Source organism: Rhinolophus sinicus, linkage group LG12 (genome assembly GCF_036562045.2).
Source record: "Rhinolophus sinicus isolate RSC01 linkage group LG12, ASM3656204v1, whole genome shotgun sequence".
Taxonomy (NCBI): domain Eukaryota; kingdom Metazoa; phylum Chordata; class Mammalia; order Chiroptera; family Rhinolophidae; genus Rhinolophus; species Rhinolophus sinicus.
This window is the reverse complement of record NC_133761.1, coordinates 24,740,008-24,757,400: the sequence shown is the minus strand read 5'-3', so window position 1 is coordinate 24,757,400 and position 17,393 is coordinate 24,740,008. Positions and strand designations below refer to the sequence as shown.

Below are 17,393 nucleotides of genomic sequence, written 5' to 3'. Positions count from 1 at the left end.
TAAGGCATCCAAATCGGGGATGAAGAAGTTAAATTGTTACTTTTTGCTGATGACATGACTCTTTATATATAAAACCCTAAAGACTCTACCACAAAACTGTTAGAGACAATAAACGAATACCGTAAAGTTGCAGGATACAAAATCAATGTACAAAAATCCATTGCATTCCTATACACTAACAATAAAATTTCAGAAAAAGAAATTAAAAAACAATTTCTTTTGCAATTTCAACAAAAAGAAAAAAATACCTAGGAATAAACTTAACAAAGGATTTGAGGGACCGATACACTGAAAATCATGAGACATTATTAAAAGAAACTTGAAGACACAAAGAAATGGGAAGATATTCCATGTTCATGGTTTGGAAGAATCAATGTAGTTAAAATGGCCATGTTACCAAAAGCAATATACAGATTTAATACAATCCCCATCAAAATCCCAATGGCATTTTTAAAAGGAACTAGAACAACAACAACAAAATCATTAGATTTGTATGGAATCACAAAAGACCTCAAATAGCCATAGCAATCCTAAGAAAAAAGAACAAGGCCAGAGGTAACAAACTTCCTGACTTTATTTTATACTACAAAGCAACAATAATCAAGACAGCATGATACTGGCAGAAAAACAGATACACAGACCAATGGAATAGAATTGAGAACCCAGAAAAAAAACCCACATAAATATAGACAGATGATTTTTGACAAAGGAGCCAAAAACATACAATGGAAAAAAGAAAGACTCTTGAATAAATGGTACTGGGAACATTGGAAAGCCACATGCAAAAGAATGAAACTAGACTGCTATCTGTCACCATACACCAAAATTAACTCTAAATGGATCAAAGACCTAAACATAAGACCTGAAACAATAAACTGCATGGAAGAAAGGATAGGTACTAAATGAATGCACCTTGGATTCAGAGAAGAGGATCTTATAAATTTGATTTCAAAGGCAAGAGAATTAAAACCAAAATAAATGAATGGAACTATAAGTAACTAAAAAAGGAGGCAACGAACAGAATGGGAGAACATATTTGCAAACAACACCTCTGATAAGGGGATAATATCCAAAATGTATAAAGAACTCATATAACCCAACAATAACAAAACAATCCAAATACGAAATGGGCAGAGGACCTAAACAGAACTTCTCTCAAGAAGACATACTAATGGCCAGCAGATACATGAAAAAATTCTCAATTTCACTAGCTATTAGGGAAATGCAGATCAACACTGAAACAGTGAAATACCACCTCACATCTGTTAGAAAGTCTATTATCAATAAGACAGTAATAACAAGTGTTGAAGAGGTTGTGGAGAAAAAGGAACCCTCATATACTGCCGGTGGGTATGTAAATTGGTACATCCACTGTGGAAAATAACATGGAGATTCCTCAAAATATTAAGAATAGAATTACCATACAATCCAGCAATCCCTCCTCTGGGTATCTACCCAAAAAATCTGAATACATTTAACCATAAAGATATATGTACCCTATGTTAATTGCAGCATGATTCATGGTGGCCAAGACATTCAAACAACCAAAGCATCCTCTGATAGGTGACTGGATAAAGAAGATGTGGTATATATACACAATAGAATACTACTCTGCCATAAGAAAGATGAAATACTGCCATTTGCAACAATGTGGATTGATCTTCAGATTATCATTGTAAGCAAAATAAGTCAAACAGAAAAAGTCGAGTACCATATGACTTCACTCATGTGGGCTATAAAACTGAAAGCAATAAACAAACAAGAAAATAAACAAAAACTCATAGACACAGACAACAATTTAGTGGTTACCAGAGGTTAAGAGGGAAGTGGGAATGATAGTAGAGGGAAAAGGGGGTCAAATACATGGTGATGGAAGGAGAACTGACCCTGGGTGATGAACACACAATGCAATATATAGATGATGTATTATAGAAATGTACACTTGAAACCTATATGATTTTACTAACCAATGTCACCCCAATAAATTTAATAAAAATTTTAAAAGATGTGCTTTAGAAATAACTTATGGAAGAGATCAAGGACTGTATTATTTTTATATTATTATCATTAGCTTGGCTAACTGCTATTCATACAACTTTTTCACAGAAATTATAACTTTTTGAAAAGCAGATAACATGCTCCATCACAAAGGAGAAATATATCATTTCCAAAAATAAACAGTCACTTTCCCCTTAAGCCACTGGGTTTTATGAAAGGAAGTGCTAGAAAGTGTGGTTCATTTTAAGGAAATTGTGAATGTTTGACATAATTTTCTGTCAAGATAAAGCATTTCCCTCATTAAATGGGAACAAGTGCTCACTGTTGTGTTCAGCAGATGACTTCCCGTATTTTTTCTTTCTCTTTCTCCCTAATGTCAAATGGTGCATTACACGTAGTCAATGAAAAACCAAATATTTCACTCAGTCAATGAAAATGAGAGTTTCTATTTTTATCAATGTTTATATGAGTGACATTCAAAAGTTTTAATTTCCTCCCATCACTTGTGATGTTTTTAAAGTCATTCTTAACTCAAGGGACTTGCAGGAGTTCAAACTATCTTCTCTGTTGACTGAATGATTTACTTCACGAACTCAATAGACACTGCACAGGAGGTAAATTCCTTTCAGATGGTAGAATTATTCTGAGAACAGAGTCAAATGTCTCCTCAGCACTGGAAAGGAAGCAAATGCCTCATTTCCCCTTTTCAGAATGCCAGAGCACTGAAAATAATGATCAAATGTTCCATACCATTGCCATCAGCCTCTGGGAAAGACACTTTAAACCAAATAATTTAGAACACTTAAAAATTTGTCATTATGTCTTTCAGATGATGTGAAAGAAGTTTTCAAAACGAATTTCATCAGAAACTCCTTATGATTTGAAGTTTGAATTTCAGAATCAGGAACGAAGTATATATATACGGTCATGTCTCAGTATTTATTTTTAAGTTTCTTTGAATCCTCTCTACCCTGTGTGCCTCCCTACCTGAAACTGTTATCTCTCCTTCCACATTCAAGTCTCTTAAATGTGGGCAGACAACATTTTTTTTTTTTTTTTTTTGCTTTTACTTCCTCTTACTCATTCTAATCGTCACCTACACAATTGAGCCGTCTACGTCACCGGAACTCTCCCTACAGAAGATCATCTCCGAGTTTCAAAATTCACTTTTCAGTCTGTTTCTTTTTTTTACTTAACCTTTCTGCTGATTTGCCACTAAAATAAGACTTTTCATGACAATCTGTTCTCCCTGCGTAATACCGATCACTAATATTTCTTCCCCTAATTCTGTTTTCTTTTTGGTCTCCTTTTATCGGTCCCTTAAAGAACTCCCAATTTCCTGCCTTTGATTTTACATTCTTATTATTTTAAAAACGGTTCATAATCGTGCTATGTAAATTCTCTGAAAATTGTACATAAACTTGTGCCTGGGTATTTGCACTAAGTGGGAGAGAAAAGTAGGCAAGTTTCTGTCAGATTCTCAGATGGATCTATAAAGCCCCCAAATAGTTGAGTCATTGCTTTATACACACTTTCAATGATTTCATTTGCTGCATGGATTTACCACTTGTCTCCTGCGAGGACACACCAATCTATACAGTCATCCAGATTTCGCTCCTGAATTCCAGATTCCTATTCCTCTGCCTTACAGATTTCAGTTGTCCCACAGTCACCTCAGTCAATATGCCCCCAACTAAACTCATTATCTTTCCCCCATTAAACCTGTTTCTCTTCACATGTTGCTGATTTTAGGGAATGTCATCAACATCCTCTCAGTTACTCAACCCCCAAAATCGTAAGTTATATTTGACTCTATTTCTAGTAAGTCATTATTTCTTTGATTCCAATTCTTCTTTGTTCACAAATTTCCCCTCCACCTGCCTTTCCATTTGCCCATTTGCTCCTGACCTCATTATTTCTCTCCTAGGAGATCCTTTTGAGAATCTGATGAAAAACACCATTAACTCTACCTTTCCTCCCCATCATAGTACAGTGGATAATGTACAGACTCTAAAATCAGTTTCTCTGGGTTCAAATTTCAGCTTGTACTTTTGCTAGAATTAAATGAGTTAATATATACAAATGGCTCAGAAGATTGGCTTGTACAGTCTAAGTATCTGTTAATATTTTAATAATGGCAAAGATACCCATTTTGTCTCTCTGCTTCTAGCTTGTCAACTTTCCAATACATTCTTCCTACATTGGGACCAGAATATAACTGTTTACCTGTCTTTCTCTCCACCAAACTAGTTTCCTTGAAGCCAAAGACTGAATTGCATCTTTTCTTCCCAGAGTTCTGAACAGTACCTGGCATATTATAGCAATTCATAAAATACTTGTGAAATAAAAATGGATGAGTATCCTTATTCTCAGAAGGGAATCTAAACCAGAACAGTTGTACAACAATGTTTTGAATGAATGGATAAATTTATGAATCGTATCTTGGTGTAACAGGAGTATGCTCCAAGCTGATTGGGACAGCAAGGAAATCAGCTCACATAATTTTATGATGGAGTCTAAATACCATTTTCTTTTTAAATTTTTTCTTCCTTTTTTTATGCTTAGCTAGTAATTAAATTCATGATCACATAATGTGCTGTTTGCCTTCTGTATGTTCAACGTAAGTGATGATGGTTTAATCATCTCTGAACACAGATGACTGGTGAATATTTGATAATCATTATTCTTCCCAGAAGTCCAAACCTTGTTTCTGTGTTATTATCAACATAAACTATTTAATTCCTGCATTAACTGTGAATTGCCAAAATCATGAAGCAATCAGCTAAGCTTTGACACTATGGTAACATTGAGGGCAATATTTCCTTAGTGGGTAATGTTTCTAAGAATAAATGTGACCAAATATTTGCAGTCAAAGGTTAGACAAAAATAAATGTGTTACCCAAAGTCTCACAAAGCGGATGCAACTCAGTCTGAAATGACTATTAGCTTAAGATGCCACTATTGTCTGTTTGGAACAAGAGAGGAAGGTTTAGTAAATTATTTCAGAAAAGTATATCTTAATTGTGCTTAGGTTAAATGTATCTCATGATACAGATGTTTTAATAAGAAAAATCCTGTGAAACTAAACAAAAATACTCCCTATATGCAAAAATATATTTATGGTTTCTGGACTGAACACGTTTGATAAAAAGGATGTTTCTAGCCGACACGTCCTAGGAATACTTTTATCACATAACTTTAGTGGGTTATAAGCACTTCAGCAAGCATAAAAATAAAAAAAATACTACAGTCTTTTGAGCATTTACAGTGATTTCTTCGCTTAATGATGGAGATAACATTGTGAGGAATGTGTCCTGAGGAGATTCCATCATTGTGCAGACATCATAGCATGTACTTACACAAACCTAGATGGTATAGCCTACTACACACCTAGGCTAGATGGTATAACCTATTGCTCCTAGGCAAAACCCTGTACAGCATGCTACTGTACTGAACACTGTAAGCAACTGTAACACAATGGTAAATATTCATCTATCTAAACATATCTAAACAGAGAAAAATATAGTAAAAATATGGTATCAAGATTTAAAATGGCACACCTGCATAGGGCACGTACTACAAATGGAGCTTGCAGGATTGGACGTTGTTCTGGGTGAGTGAGGGAGTGAGTGAGTGGTGAGTGAACGTGAAGGCTAGGACGTTACTCTGTGCTAAGATAGACTGTATAAACTCTGTACACTTAGGCTACACTAAATTTATAAAAAAAATAGTGTTCCTTCTTCAATAACAAATTAACCTTAGCTTTTTTACTTTATAAGCTTTTACATTTTCCTTAATTTCTCAACACTTTTCTAACACTTAGATGAAAACACAAGCGCATTGTACAGCTATACAAAATCTTTTTTTCTTTATATTCTTATTTTGTAAGTTTTTTTATTTTTAATTTTTTTTTGTTTTGTTTTGTTTTGCTTTTTACTTTTTACACTTTTTTGTTAAGAACTAAGACAGGAGCACCCCTAGGCCTATACAGGGTGAGGATCTTCATTATCACTGCCTCCCACCTCTACACTTTGTCTCACGGGAAAAATCTTTAGGTTCAGTAACAGGCATGGAGCCATCATCTCCTGTGACAACAATGCCTTTTCCTGGAATATGGCCTGGAGGACCTGCCTGAGGCTCTTCTTGAGGAGGTATTACTCGTTTCAGAACTATGTCCATGGTAGTTTGCTTGGTTTCTTTTCTTTTTTTTTTTATCATAGATTTGCTTGTAAGCAGATAATGCACCATGAACATTCCTCTCTATGACTAAAAACCTTTCAGGGTTGGGGTCTATTTTTTAAAACTTTTTATGAAGCTTGTTGAGGTTGGCAAAAGCATCTGCTAAATTATTCACTGGGAATTTTCTTGAGGGTTCTTCTCTTTCTTCTTTTCTCTTGCCTTTTTCCAGCTATGCGTTTCCGTTCCTGTTCCTCAGAGGCCCCTTGGAGAGGCTTGATGTCACCCTCACCCACATAAGGTTACTGTGTTTGTCGTCTCAACCACAGCCTTGCGGATTTTTGCAGCCTCTGCCTCCGTGGCAAATCCTTTGAAATTATGGGTAAATCTTTTGAGTGTCTTCTTCCAGATGCCATTCATACAGTCCTTGGTGCCACCACCTCAGGCCCAAGTGAGGCTTTTGATGCTGTCACAGATGTCGTAATCCTCCCAGAATTGTATCAGCCATCTTCTCAGTTGCAGCAATAGCCTGAGCAAAGGATCTCCTCAGCTGATAGACTTTAAAAGCTGCTGTAACTCCTTAATCCATTCACCGCATCAAAAAGGTGGTGTTTGGAGGGAGAAAAACCACTTTGATATTGGGATGAAGATGACCGATAAAAGGAGAATGTCTGGAAGCATTATCAACAATAAGCACAATTTTGAAAAGTATGTTGTTCTCCAAATAGTACTTTTCCATTTTGCTGGCATTACAATCCAGGAGGGCATTTTGGAAGAGGATCTGGGTCATCCGTGACTTCTTATTGCTTCTGCAGTAAACTGGCAGTGTGTGCCTATTGATATGCTTGAAGATTCTGGGGTTCTCACTGTGCCCAATCACAAAGGGGGTCAATCTGTAGCCTGCGACATTACCCCCAAACAAGACTGTTAGCCTGTCCTTAAAAGCCTTAAGACCTGGCATTGACTCGGCCTCCTTATGGATCAAAGTCCTTTCAGACATCCATTTCCAGAATAAGGATGTTTCATCCTATTGAATATTTGCTCTGGCAAGTAATTTTCTACCACAATCAGCTTATCTGGAGTTTCCAAACATTCTTCAGCTGCCTCCACATCAGCACTCATAGACTCACCACTTACTTTCACATTATGTAATGAGTAACGGTTCTTGAATCGTTTAAACCATCCAGAGCTGGCAATAAATTCAACATCATGGTCAGGTCCAGTGTTTTCTTTCAACAGACTTTTTGCTTTGGCCATAATCATCATGGTGCTTAAAGAGATAGGCTTCTGTGCCTGGTCTTCAATCCAGGTCATTAGAAGATTCTCCATGTGTGATACAGGCCTTTCTTGAATTTTTGTGAGTCTCATTGGCTTCACTGGGGCAGATCCTTTGATAGCTTCCATCACTTTGTTCTTGTTCTTCAAGATCGTGCTATGGTGAAATGGTACATGCCTGGCTGGTGAGCAGTAACCATCTCTGATTTTCTACCTTTGTGTCCCTTATCCAATTTTAATTTCATTTCTGTCAGTCACTCAAGGTCGCCTCTTACTAGCAACATTAGTAGTGGATTTTGAATGCTTAGAGGCTATAATGAACAAAACAACATGAGATTAAATCAAGCACAAGAGAAAATGATGTAATCAAAAGACTCCGTAAACATGAGATGTGTGAGGTTGCTGCCGGCATAATAGGGATACTGTTTTACAACAGCAAACCTTTTTTTCTTAAAAAAGTCGAAAGGATACACTCTCAAATAATGATAAAACATATAGTATAGTAAATATATAAACCAGTAACATTGTCATTTATTATCATTATCAATTATTGTGTACTGTACATAATTGTATGTGCAGTACTTTATATGACTGGCGGCACAGTAGGTTTGTGTACACCAACATCACCACAAACAGGTAATATTGTTGCTCTATGACATTGCGATGGTTATGATGTCATTAGGCAATAGGAATTTTACAGATCTATTCTAATCTTATGGGACCACCTTCACATATGTGGTCCACTGTTGACTGAAATGTCGTAAGGCGGTGTATAACTGTACTTTAGACAGGTGTTATTTTTGGACAGGCAGTGTTTATACACACCTCTTTTAGTTACTACAAACTCATCAGTTATGCATCATGATCCCATTTTAGAGACAGAAAACTGAGGCTGTAAGAAGGTGTTTGAATGACACTAATCAGATCCTCTAGAGCACAGAGTGAGATATTTTCCATGAAAGAAATTTTACTTATACATTGCACTTAATAAACTTGTGTCTAATTAAATCTTGTTACTTGGAGGGGAAGGAAGGAACTAAAGTTTAATAAGTCAGCTATGTCATGTGCTCTTTGCTTTTATAAGCAGTATCTAATTTAGTCATTTCCCTATCACTGTAAAGTAGAGCAATTATCCTGACTTTATAAATGATGAAACACCTTCAAAAAGGTTAAATTAGTTGTCAGGACAGAGAAAACTTAAAAAAAAAAAAAAAAATCTCATCTTGTATTACATTCAAGCTGTCTCCATAAATAACTGAGTCAAGTTGGAACTAGAGGACCCTTAAGGTCAATTAAAATTTTGGGCTTTTTGGATTATAACACAGTTCATGATGTTTTTGGAAAAATGTTAGGAAGACTACTCTTTGAGTTTTTTAAACATACATTTTCGAAAATTGGCGCATTTATTCCTATAGGCATAGTTACATATATTTAAATTTAAAAGTAGAATATTTACATATAATCTTTGATAAATAATAAATCTATTTGATAAGTGAATTTTTGGTCATCAAAGTAGGGGATGGTTTTCCATATGTGCTTTAGAATTAAAATGAAATAAAAGTTAATTTTAGCAACTGATATTTAGCCAGTATTATGCTGTTAGTCATTTAAAAAATTTAAATTCACCATAACTAAAGGCAATGGTGCCAGTGAAAATGAAGATGTACAGAGAATTAAAATCTTGATGGAAACCTTAGTGAGAGGTACTTTCCATTTTTGTGTCTCTTTTGAGTCCTTAAGTGACCAAATATTTAGTTAGAATATTTAATTCTGGGGTTAAAGAAAAAAAAAAGATTAATGAAAAGCAAATAAGGTCTATGGTAATAAGGGCACAGAAGGTATTGGAAAATAAGGCAGTAGGCTTACATTAGCATCACAAGTCCTGTCATTAAATCAGGATTTGTTTTAGAATTGTATCATTACAAAGAAAATAAGTATCTAGAGGCCTGAGGTATTAGGCAATTTCTATCTCTAGTACTATTGTTATTTTTAATATGTTATGTAATAGAATATATACAGTTATTTTTCTCATACCCTCTAGGCAGCATGTATCAGAAGTGCCATTGTTATTGTTCAATAAACATTTCTTGAATTGAACAGATGTTTGGTTCCCTGATGCTGCATCCAAACTCCAAACCTAGCCAGGAATTTTAATTTTGAAGTCATCCCCCAGCTTCTAAAAGCTTAAAGATACATTTATTAGACAAATACTTAGAAAAGAAGTGAAATTATGATAAGTAGGCAGACATATGAGCTCTGTGAGAATCACCAGGGTTTGATATTTCTAACATCATGAAAAAAACAGAACTACTTAACTCCATGTGCTTTAAGTCTCAAGATGATAAGAAAAATATGTTTTCAATCTTTGCCCAAATGCATTCAGTTCAATATGAGAATAGATATGTCTCATATTCATACTTAATTTCTAAATACTCATGAGCGCTATTAAAATTCTCTGGCAAAATCCTACCATGCTTTTCTTCCAGTGGACTCTAACTCAAGGCTTTGGCAGGCTCTGACTGATTAGCAGGTTTTTTCCTTCCCAATCACATTTCTGAGCACACCCAAATGGAGCTCTGGGAACTCACTGTTTAAAAGATATTCTTTACAAAGAATATGAAAGGCTTGTTTAGACTATCTAAAGGAGATATAACTCAAGGTAATGGAGTGTAATAGAGAAATGGGAAATGTCTTTAAAACAAGATCACTTCATATAGATTTATCCTCTGTATTCATATCTATACATAGAACTATGGAAGTGAGCTAGTTTGTCATATAGCTCAGTCCCTTCTGAAATTAAAGGAGCCTCCACCTTATATAGATTGCATATATATATACTGAACTATTTCATGAATGGTCACATAAGTCACAGCTCGATGACAATCATAACTTGCAGACAGAAGTGGTGCTCTCTTTCACTCATCACCGTTTACCATGCCATCTTCACTCAGAGAAAGGCTGATTAGCAAGCAGAACTACAGAAGATGACCTTTAGCTCCAAACTTTGAAGAGCTCTCCTGAGGCTGAGGAGAGGTTCTGCTTGAAGTAGGAAAGTACACATGGAGTCACTCATTCAATAATCGTTGGGGAGATGGATGGACAGATGGATGGATGTCTTCCAAAGAGACACAGGCCTGTGGTTAAATAGCTCCAGATACTCTAATGATATTAAAAACTTATATTTCCACTGTCACAAGGACACCCCAGAATAAATACGCCTAGATGCCTTGGTTAGGTTTTCTCCACACAGAACTAAGCATAAGTGATAAAGACTTTATAAAGTCTTAATAAATACTTAATAACAAAAATGGTTTCTCCCTCAAAATATTTATTGGGAACTTCGATATCTCCTTTTCTCTGCAGACAAATCTTCCCTCTCCCCTCTTGAAACTCTGTCACTCTGAACAAATCTTTAACATGGGCTAATTTCTGTCCCATATAATTAAATGCCTAACATCACAAAAGCAAATATTTGTCTATGACAGTATTGTAGATTTTATCTAAGGCTAAAAAGACCAAGAAAGAAAGAAGGAAGTGGAAGGTTCTTTTAGAAATATATTGTGAATTCACAAATTCAAGCTTATGAATACATGCTCTGAAGTTAGAAATGTGAGAAAATTGTCAGTGCAAAATTCATGAGATGCTTCTAAAAATAAAGTTATTTTACTGCTTTTACACAGCAATCAATGCAACACAGAAAGCTATGCTGAATATTTACTTGCTCCATATTAAATACAATATTTACTATCCCAAAGTGGAAGAAAGTCTTACCACCTTCTTTAGTGCAGAGGTTGACGAGGTTGTGTACTGTGTCCATCAGCTCCAGCTGTTGCTTCTGAAGGACACTGTTGTTGGTGGTCGCTCTGTTCAGTTGTTTCTCTAGTTCCTGGATTATATATGTTTGACGAGTAACCAAGCCTTGAAGATTCTCTTTCTCTTCCTTTAAGGCATCCAACTCTTCCTTGTGCCTTCCCTCCATTTCCAAGATTTTATGTTCTAATAAACTACAAGAAAAGGAAGACAAGATTTAGTGTTTAAAATGCTATACAAAAAGATTGTGATTCAACCAGTGCCTGAATTTATTTAAAGTTAGAAACTTTAGTTAGATATTTCACCATGGAAATATTTTGTGAGAGACTCAGATTTTACACACACACACACACAGAGACATACATATATAACATGTGAAATGAATAATTAGTAGACCAGTTGTTGTCAGAGAAATGTTTGTTTCCTAAACATAATTTATATCCTGGGGAGTATCTTATATCCAGGGTAGCTGACTTGGATCCAGTTATAGTCTGGAGAAGTTATGGTATAACATTCATTAAGGAAATAGGTCCAATAAGAATAAGATTCGTTCAGAAAAAAGTTTGAACAAAACGTAGACACTACTTCTTATTTACTTTGCTTCATTCATTTGGGATTCTCAAAACTTTAACACTGATTAAATTTCACAAGAGTTCTACAGAGACAGGGACTAATATATCAATGCAGAAACCACAGGACCAGAAAGGGAGCTATGTAAAATCACAATTAATTAGATTTCTTGGGATTTTTTATATCTGCTCCAATATCATAACCACTAACATATTTATGTCTAAGCTAAGAGAGAGAAAGCTTCAGAATGAGGCCTCACCAATTCCTAAATCACTCCCTAAATTGTTCCAGAAAAGAAGGTTGCAGGCTGGTGGCAAGATGTCATAAAAGGACCTGGGATGTTTTCTTCAGGGTGATGCAGTCTTCAACTGAGAATGTTCCTTCTCTCAGAACTCTTCAGAGGATATCCCCCATATTGCACGCTAACAATGATAACGAGTGCAGAAGCACTCCTGGATCCTAGCAACTGACTGGAAATAAAAAGCATTTACATTTTATAGAGTGTATAATGTACTAGTATTCCTCAGAGGACAGCTGTACTCAGTTTTCTCAGTTCCATTTTCAAAAGGTTCAACCAGTCCTTAGTTTACAAGGTGTTATTCAAATGTAACATACCAGACTGGGCACTTCATTTACCTTGGAGAGAGGCAGTCACTGAATCAATTCTATAAGTTTTCATAAAGGAGACACTAGGGATTATTTTCAATTTAATACTTAAATCATAAAATAGAGAATGTTTGAAGAGCCAGATTTTCCAACTCCACATACTGGGAGACGAGCTAGAATATCTGATTGTCTTTGACACAGATTAACAAGTGTGGAAAGGATTGCTCATGGGCCTTCCAGATCTTTGCCAACGAACCTGTCCTCTAAGAGAATGTGACCGACCCAGAACGTGGCAAGAAAGGTGCCTGCTGAACCACGCAGAAACACTGGGATGTTTCTGTGTATGAGATCCTATCATTTACAATACCTTTGGTAGCATGCTCACAGTCACATATGAAAATTTCACTTTAAGATCTGTTAGGGGCAGCTCTGTGATTTCTGCAAGATAAGAAAAGCCATGTCTCTATTCTGAGTTTTATTCTGCGGGATACCAACAATGAAAGGAGTCCTGCCCTGACTGACCCTTAAGCAAACTCAATTTGGAAAGATCTTGGGTATAGTGATTTGGGGGAAGTAATTTAATATTTTTTAAATGTTTTTTGGAAATGAAAAATTTAGGCCAGGAAGTCAGAGCAAGATGAAAGACAATATCTCTAAGGAATAGATACGATTCATAACCTTTTAGAATTTTCTTCTGTGTCAATAACTTGCTGTTAGAGAACTTGACTGTTAAAAACCAAACAAAAGAAAATAAACAAAATATTTTCTGTTGGTTAAAGTGTTCATCCCACCCACTGCTTAAGTGATTAGTGTACTTCTGTAGATGTCAGGGGAGGTTTTCTTTGTGCCTATTAATTTTTGGCCTTCAGATATGAGAATTAACCACAGCTGATGTCTTAGCTCATTCTCAGTTTACTTTTCAATTATTTTTGTTTCTCCTAGGGTAATGATCAGATGCAAGATCCCTAGAACATAGTCAGTGAATTTATAAGACAATTGTCTTTTAAATCCACAAGAGTTATAGTATACTGCCAAGAAATCTTACAATTAACTACTAAAATGACAATAATGTAAAGATCAAAATCTGGATGCTATAGTCATATAATACTAGACAAAATTCTGAATTACCATTTTGTTCCTGAAAGAAGCTGAGTAATCAGTAGGTGACATTCTGGTTCAGAAAATATCATGCTATAGTTATAACTTGTATTTATTACTTGCTAAGTGCCAATAGTGTTCTCAGCACCATGTAAAGTATAAAATGACACTACTCCTACTCTAAGGATTTATTTTTAGAGAAAACCTCAAATAAAACACCACCAGCTATAAGTAACATCTGTTTCAGACATAACACTTTAAAACATTTTTTACATCAATGTTTTCCCACTTTCTACTTCTGATGCATTTCTTCTTCAAGAAGACATATATACTCTAAGATGGACACTACCTGAGATGGCAATAAAGGAGTTTTGTTTGCTTGTTTTGTTTTGTTTTTCAGGATAATTTGGAAAGAGCTTAAATGGAAAGTTGATCACAGAGAAGTCCTGGTGCCTAAGAAAACAATTCTGGACACTGGCTTGTGGAAGAAAAGGCCTGCATTTCCTATGTAGAAGGAATATATACTTGGTGTGTTGGAAAGTACATTCCTTGTGATAATTCACTATGCATCTCTTAATACACTATGACTACCAGGTATAAAAGACATCAATATAGCTTGTCATCTTAAAATAGATGTTCATGTAAAGAAGGGGCTGCTCATGGAAGCAAGAAACCTGCTCTGTATAATAGACGCCTCACAGGATTTGGAATAAAATATACAAATAAAAAATAATACACATGAAAACTGCGAGCATATCGGAAACCTGTCGCATTGTTTCCCAAATGGCAGGTTTTACCAGTTATCTCTTCTAGTCCTTTTCTCATCGCATTTCTTCACTTGGAATTCTTTTAATAACTTCTGTACTCCAATAATTCTTTACTTTTATTTATTAGGTATATTCTTTATATTATAAAAAGCTTTTTAGACTTCTTCAGGCAAGAATGATCTGTTCTTGACCCTTCCATTTTCATTGACTGCTCACCCTCCCCTCCCACCCCCCTCCAGTTTCATCTTTCTTCCTACTTGGCTTCCAAAAAACTATTCCTTTTCTTTGATACTTTTCATCTATTGGTTATTATCTACTTGGGAAGTCAGCCCTTCCTCCTCACTATTGCCAAACTGGTTTAAATCCAAAACTTTCTTGCCAGAAAAATTCATATGCTAGCTCACGTTATAATATATGATTATAGTTGTATACATTTTAAAACTCTTATCTCCTTTGATTCTTAAAGCAATATAGTGGTATAGACTGAGTACATAGTATAAACCTCAGTTTATAGGTAAGAATCTAAATATCTTGTCCAAAATTGTGCACATATTATGTCTAACTCACCAGACTAGAAATCTGCCCATAGCATCCCCGTGCTGTGGAAACTACGTATCATTAGAGTCTCATCACTTTGATTTAGTATAATGTAATCTCTACCTATTTCCACCCATTTATTTTTATCAGGAATCAGGCATTACTTTAACATCTCTTTAGTATTTGCTGCTCTACATCTGTTTAATCTGGGAGCTTGTCTTTCACAATATTTCAACCTATTCATCTTTTACATGTATAAAAAACAAATTTCTTTGCCAAGTCAGGTTTTCTATTTAATCTGAACTGGTATTTTCCTAAGCATCACTCTGCCTTAACCGCTCTGCCATCAAATTTCATTTTTTTATTCAATATATTGATCATATCCCATTTTGCCCTATTGGTTCTCTTACATTTTCCCTATTCAGGTCAAGTAGGAGAGGCCACTGGAGATAGGCATCAATATCTTTGTATATAAAGGTTGATCTGAAGACAAAATTACAGCTCTAGTGCCCTAAAATTAGATAGGCCAAGTAGTCCTATTTTCCCTGATGATGACCTTCATCAACAAGTTTAGTTTAGGTTTAAATGCATAATCCAAAATCTGGATTCTGATTCCGACCTCCAATGCACTGCTTTCTAGAGTGCATTCAGTATTTTTATTAGTTAAGAGTTCCATTATCAAGTTTTTGAGAAGCCTAAATTAAATAAACAGTTTTTACTAGGATGCATCTTTTAGAATTAATGTTCCATGGAACAACAATTTATGAAACTGCACTTAAATCTTAATATACAAAGACAAAGTTTCTCACAGGATTCTCAGTACTTCCTGTTTCCCATCTTTCTGGAAACACTTTGAGAAGAGACATACATAGCATTTTGGCACTTAACTTCTAGTTTGAGGTAGAGGTGCACTTTAATGAAGAGTAAAATAAACACAATAACTAGGCCTTGAACTTTAGTAAAAGGTTCTAGTTGAGCATATACAAAACCTTATTTGAAGTTTTTGGTTAACTTTTTTCCCCTCATTTCCACAGTCTGCCTTCTCCAACATATCTTATTGGAAATATTTGAAATCATTGAACACATCTTGAAACTTTCACAGCAAAAGTTCTCCCTTTCAAATTGTTTCCCACAATAGAGTTCTTAACATATCAGTCAATGAATTCACAGCAGTGACAGTTGCCTGAGCTCTGTGTGTGTAAAGACAGCCCTGAAACAGATGAAGATGTTCAAACGATGAAATCTTCTCTTTGTTTGTCCGAATCTACCTGCAGATGTTTCCATTTTTTAATTTTATTTTTCATATGTAAGGTGTCAACTTGTGTTGCAAATATGGTCTTTAAAGAGTGATGCATACATATTTCTTTTTCCCATTAAAACAAGGGTATAGTAAATTCAGGTTAAATTTATACTGTAAGTTTATACTTGTACAGAGTATATTTTCCCTCAAAATATGAAGTTAAATATGTTTGTAATTAAAATGAGGACAGACGTATAGATTACTACAAGTAAACATTGGCAAACAAATGCTTTAAAGTGTGGGATAAACGAGAATAAGCTAAATATGTTGTAGAAGCCAAAAAGCAAGAAGGAAAAAAAATGATTCATTTCATGACATAAAAATGTAGTTTCTATACAAATAGATTGAAAAATAAATGACAGATTTATTTTTGCAACGTACATGAAAAACTTTTAATATTCATTAAGGAGATTACATGAGTTAATAAAGCAAGCATAAACAATCTAATAGAAAAATAAAAAGCATACATGAATAGGGTAGTCACAGAAGAAGAAATGTCAATGGCCAATAAATGTGAAAAGATGTCTACCTGAAAGGTAGACAAGATTAATAAAATGGCCAGCAAGGTCTGGGGAAATTAGAAGCTCAGGCACACATTGGTTGGGGGCGGGGGGAGGGGGTAAGGGGATATAAAATCCTGAGATATTTTGTCAATATCCATGAAATTTTAAATCACATTAAAAATTTGAGCAATTTATAGTACATCTATAACAATGAATGAGGTACAGCTGTATAATTACATGTGTAATATATCCATGATAAATTATTATGAAGTAGAAATAAACCCAGCACTTTAAAAATAGTTACAATGTATTCCCCTACATCATATAAATATGTACTTGTGTATGTGTGCGATTGTATATGGGTGTGTGCCTGTGAAAACACATACATAAATATACACACTCCACATATACATGTATGCCTTAGTATATTAATAGAAAAAGTCTGAAAGAATAAGCACCGAACTGTTAATCTGTTGGTGATTCTCTACAGAGGGAGGTGTTGGTGGATGTTATAGAATTAGGGGGACTTTGACTTTCAAATGTTACACTTCTATATAATTTAATGTTTAGGTCAAATTTGTGTTACTTTTTTTTTATTAATCAGAGAGATGTAAACAATCATGAGTCTAGAATAGTCTGAGAGGATGTTGTCTAGAGATTTAAAAATTGGGCTGAATTAGTGACTTCAGAATGTGGTAACCTTCTGTGAACCTTAGACTGAGAACCCTGGGTGCCATGCGAAGGGTTTTGGGG

General features: G+C 35.1%; 1 protein-coding gene across 2 annotated transcripts in view; it reads right to left on the bottom strand.

Moving 5' to 3' along the window:
• ANGPT1 (angiopoietin 1) overlaps positions 1 to 17,393 on the bottom strand; it is a 265,713-nt gene that overhangs the window by 69,209 nt on the left and 179,111 nt on the right. The window contains exon 4 of one of the 2 annotated variants that reach the window (XM_074316347.1): positions 11,221 to 11,453. In XM_074316347.1, the coding sequence (XP_074172448.1) occupies positions 11,221 to 11,453 (233 nt within the window). The remainder of the gene's footprint in view (positions 1 to 11,220; positions 11,454 to 17,393) is intronic. The other variant, XM_019750655.2, reaches the window with a different exon arrangement.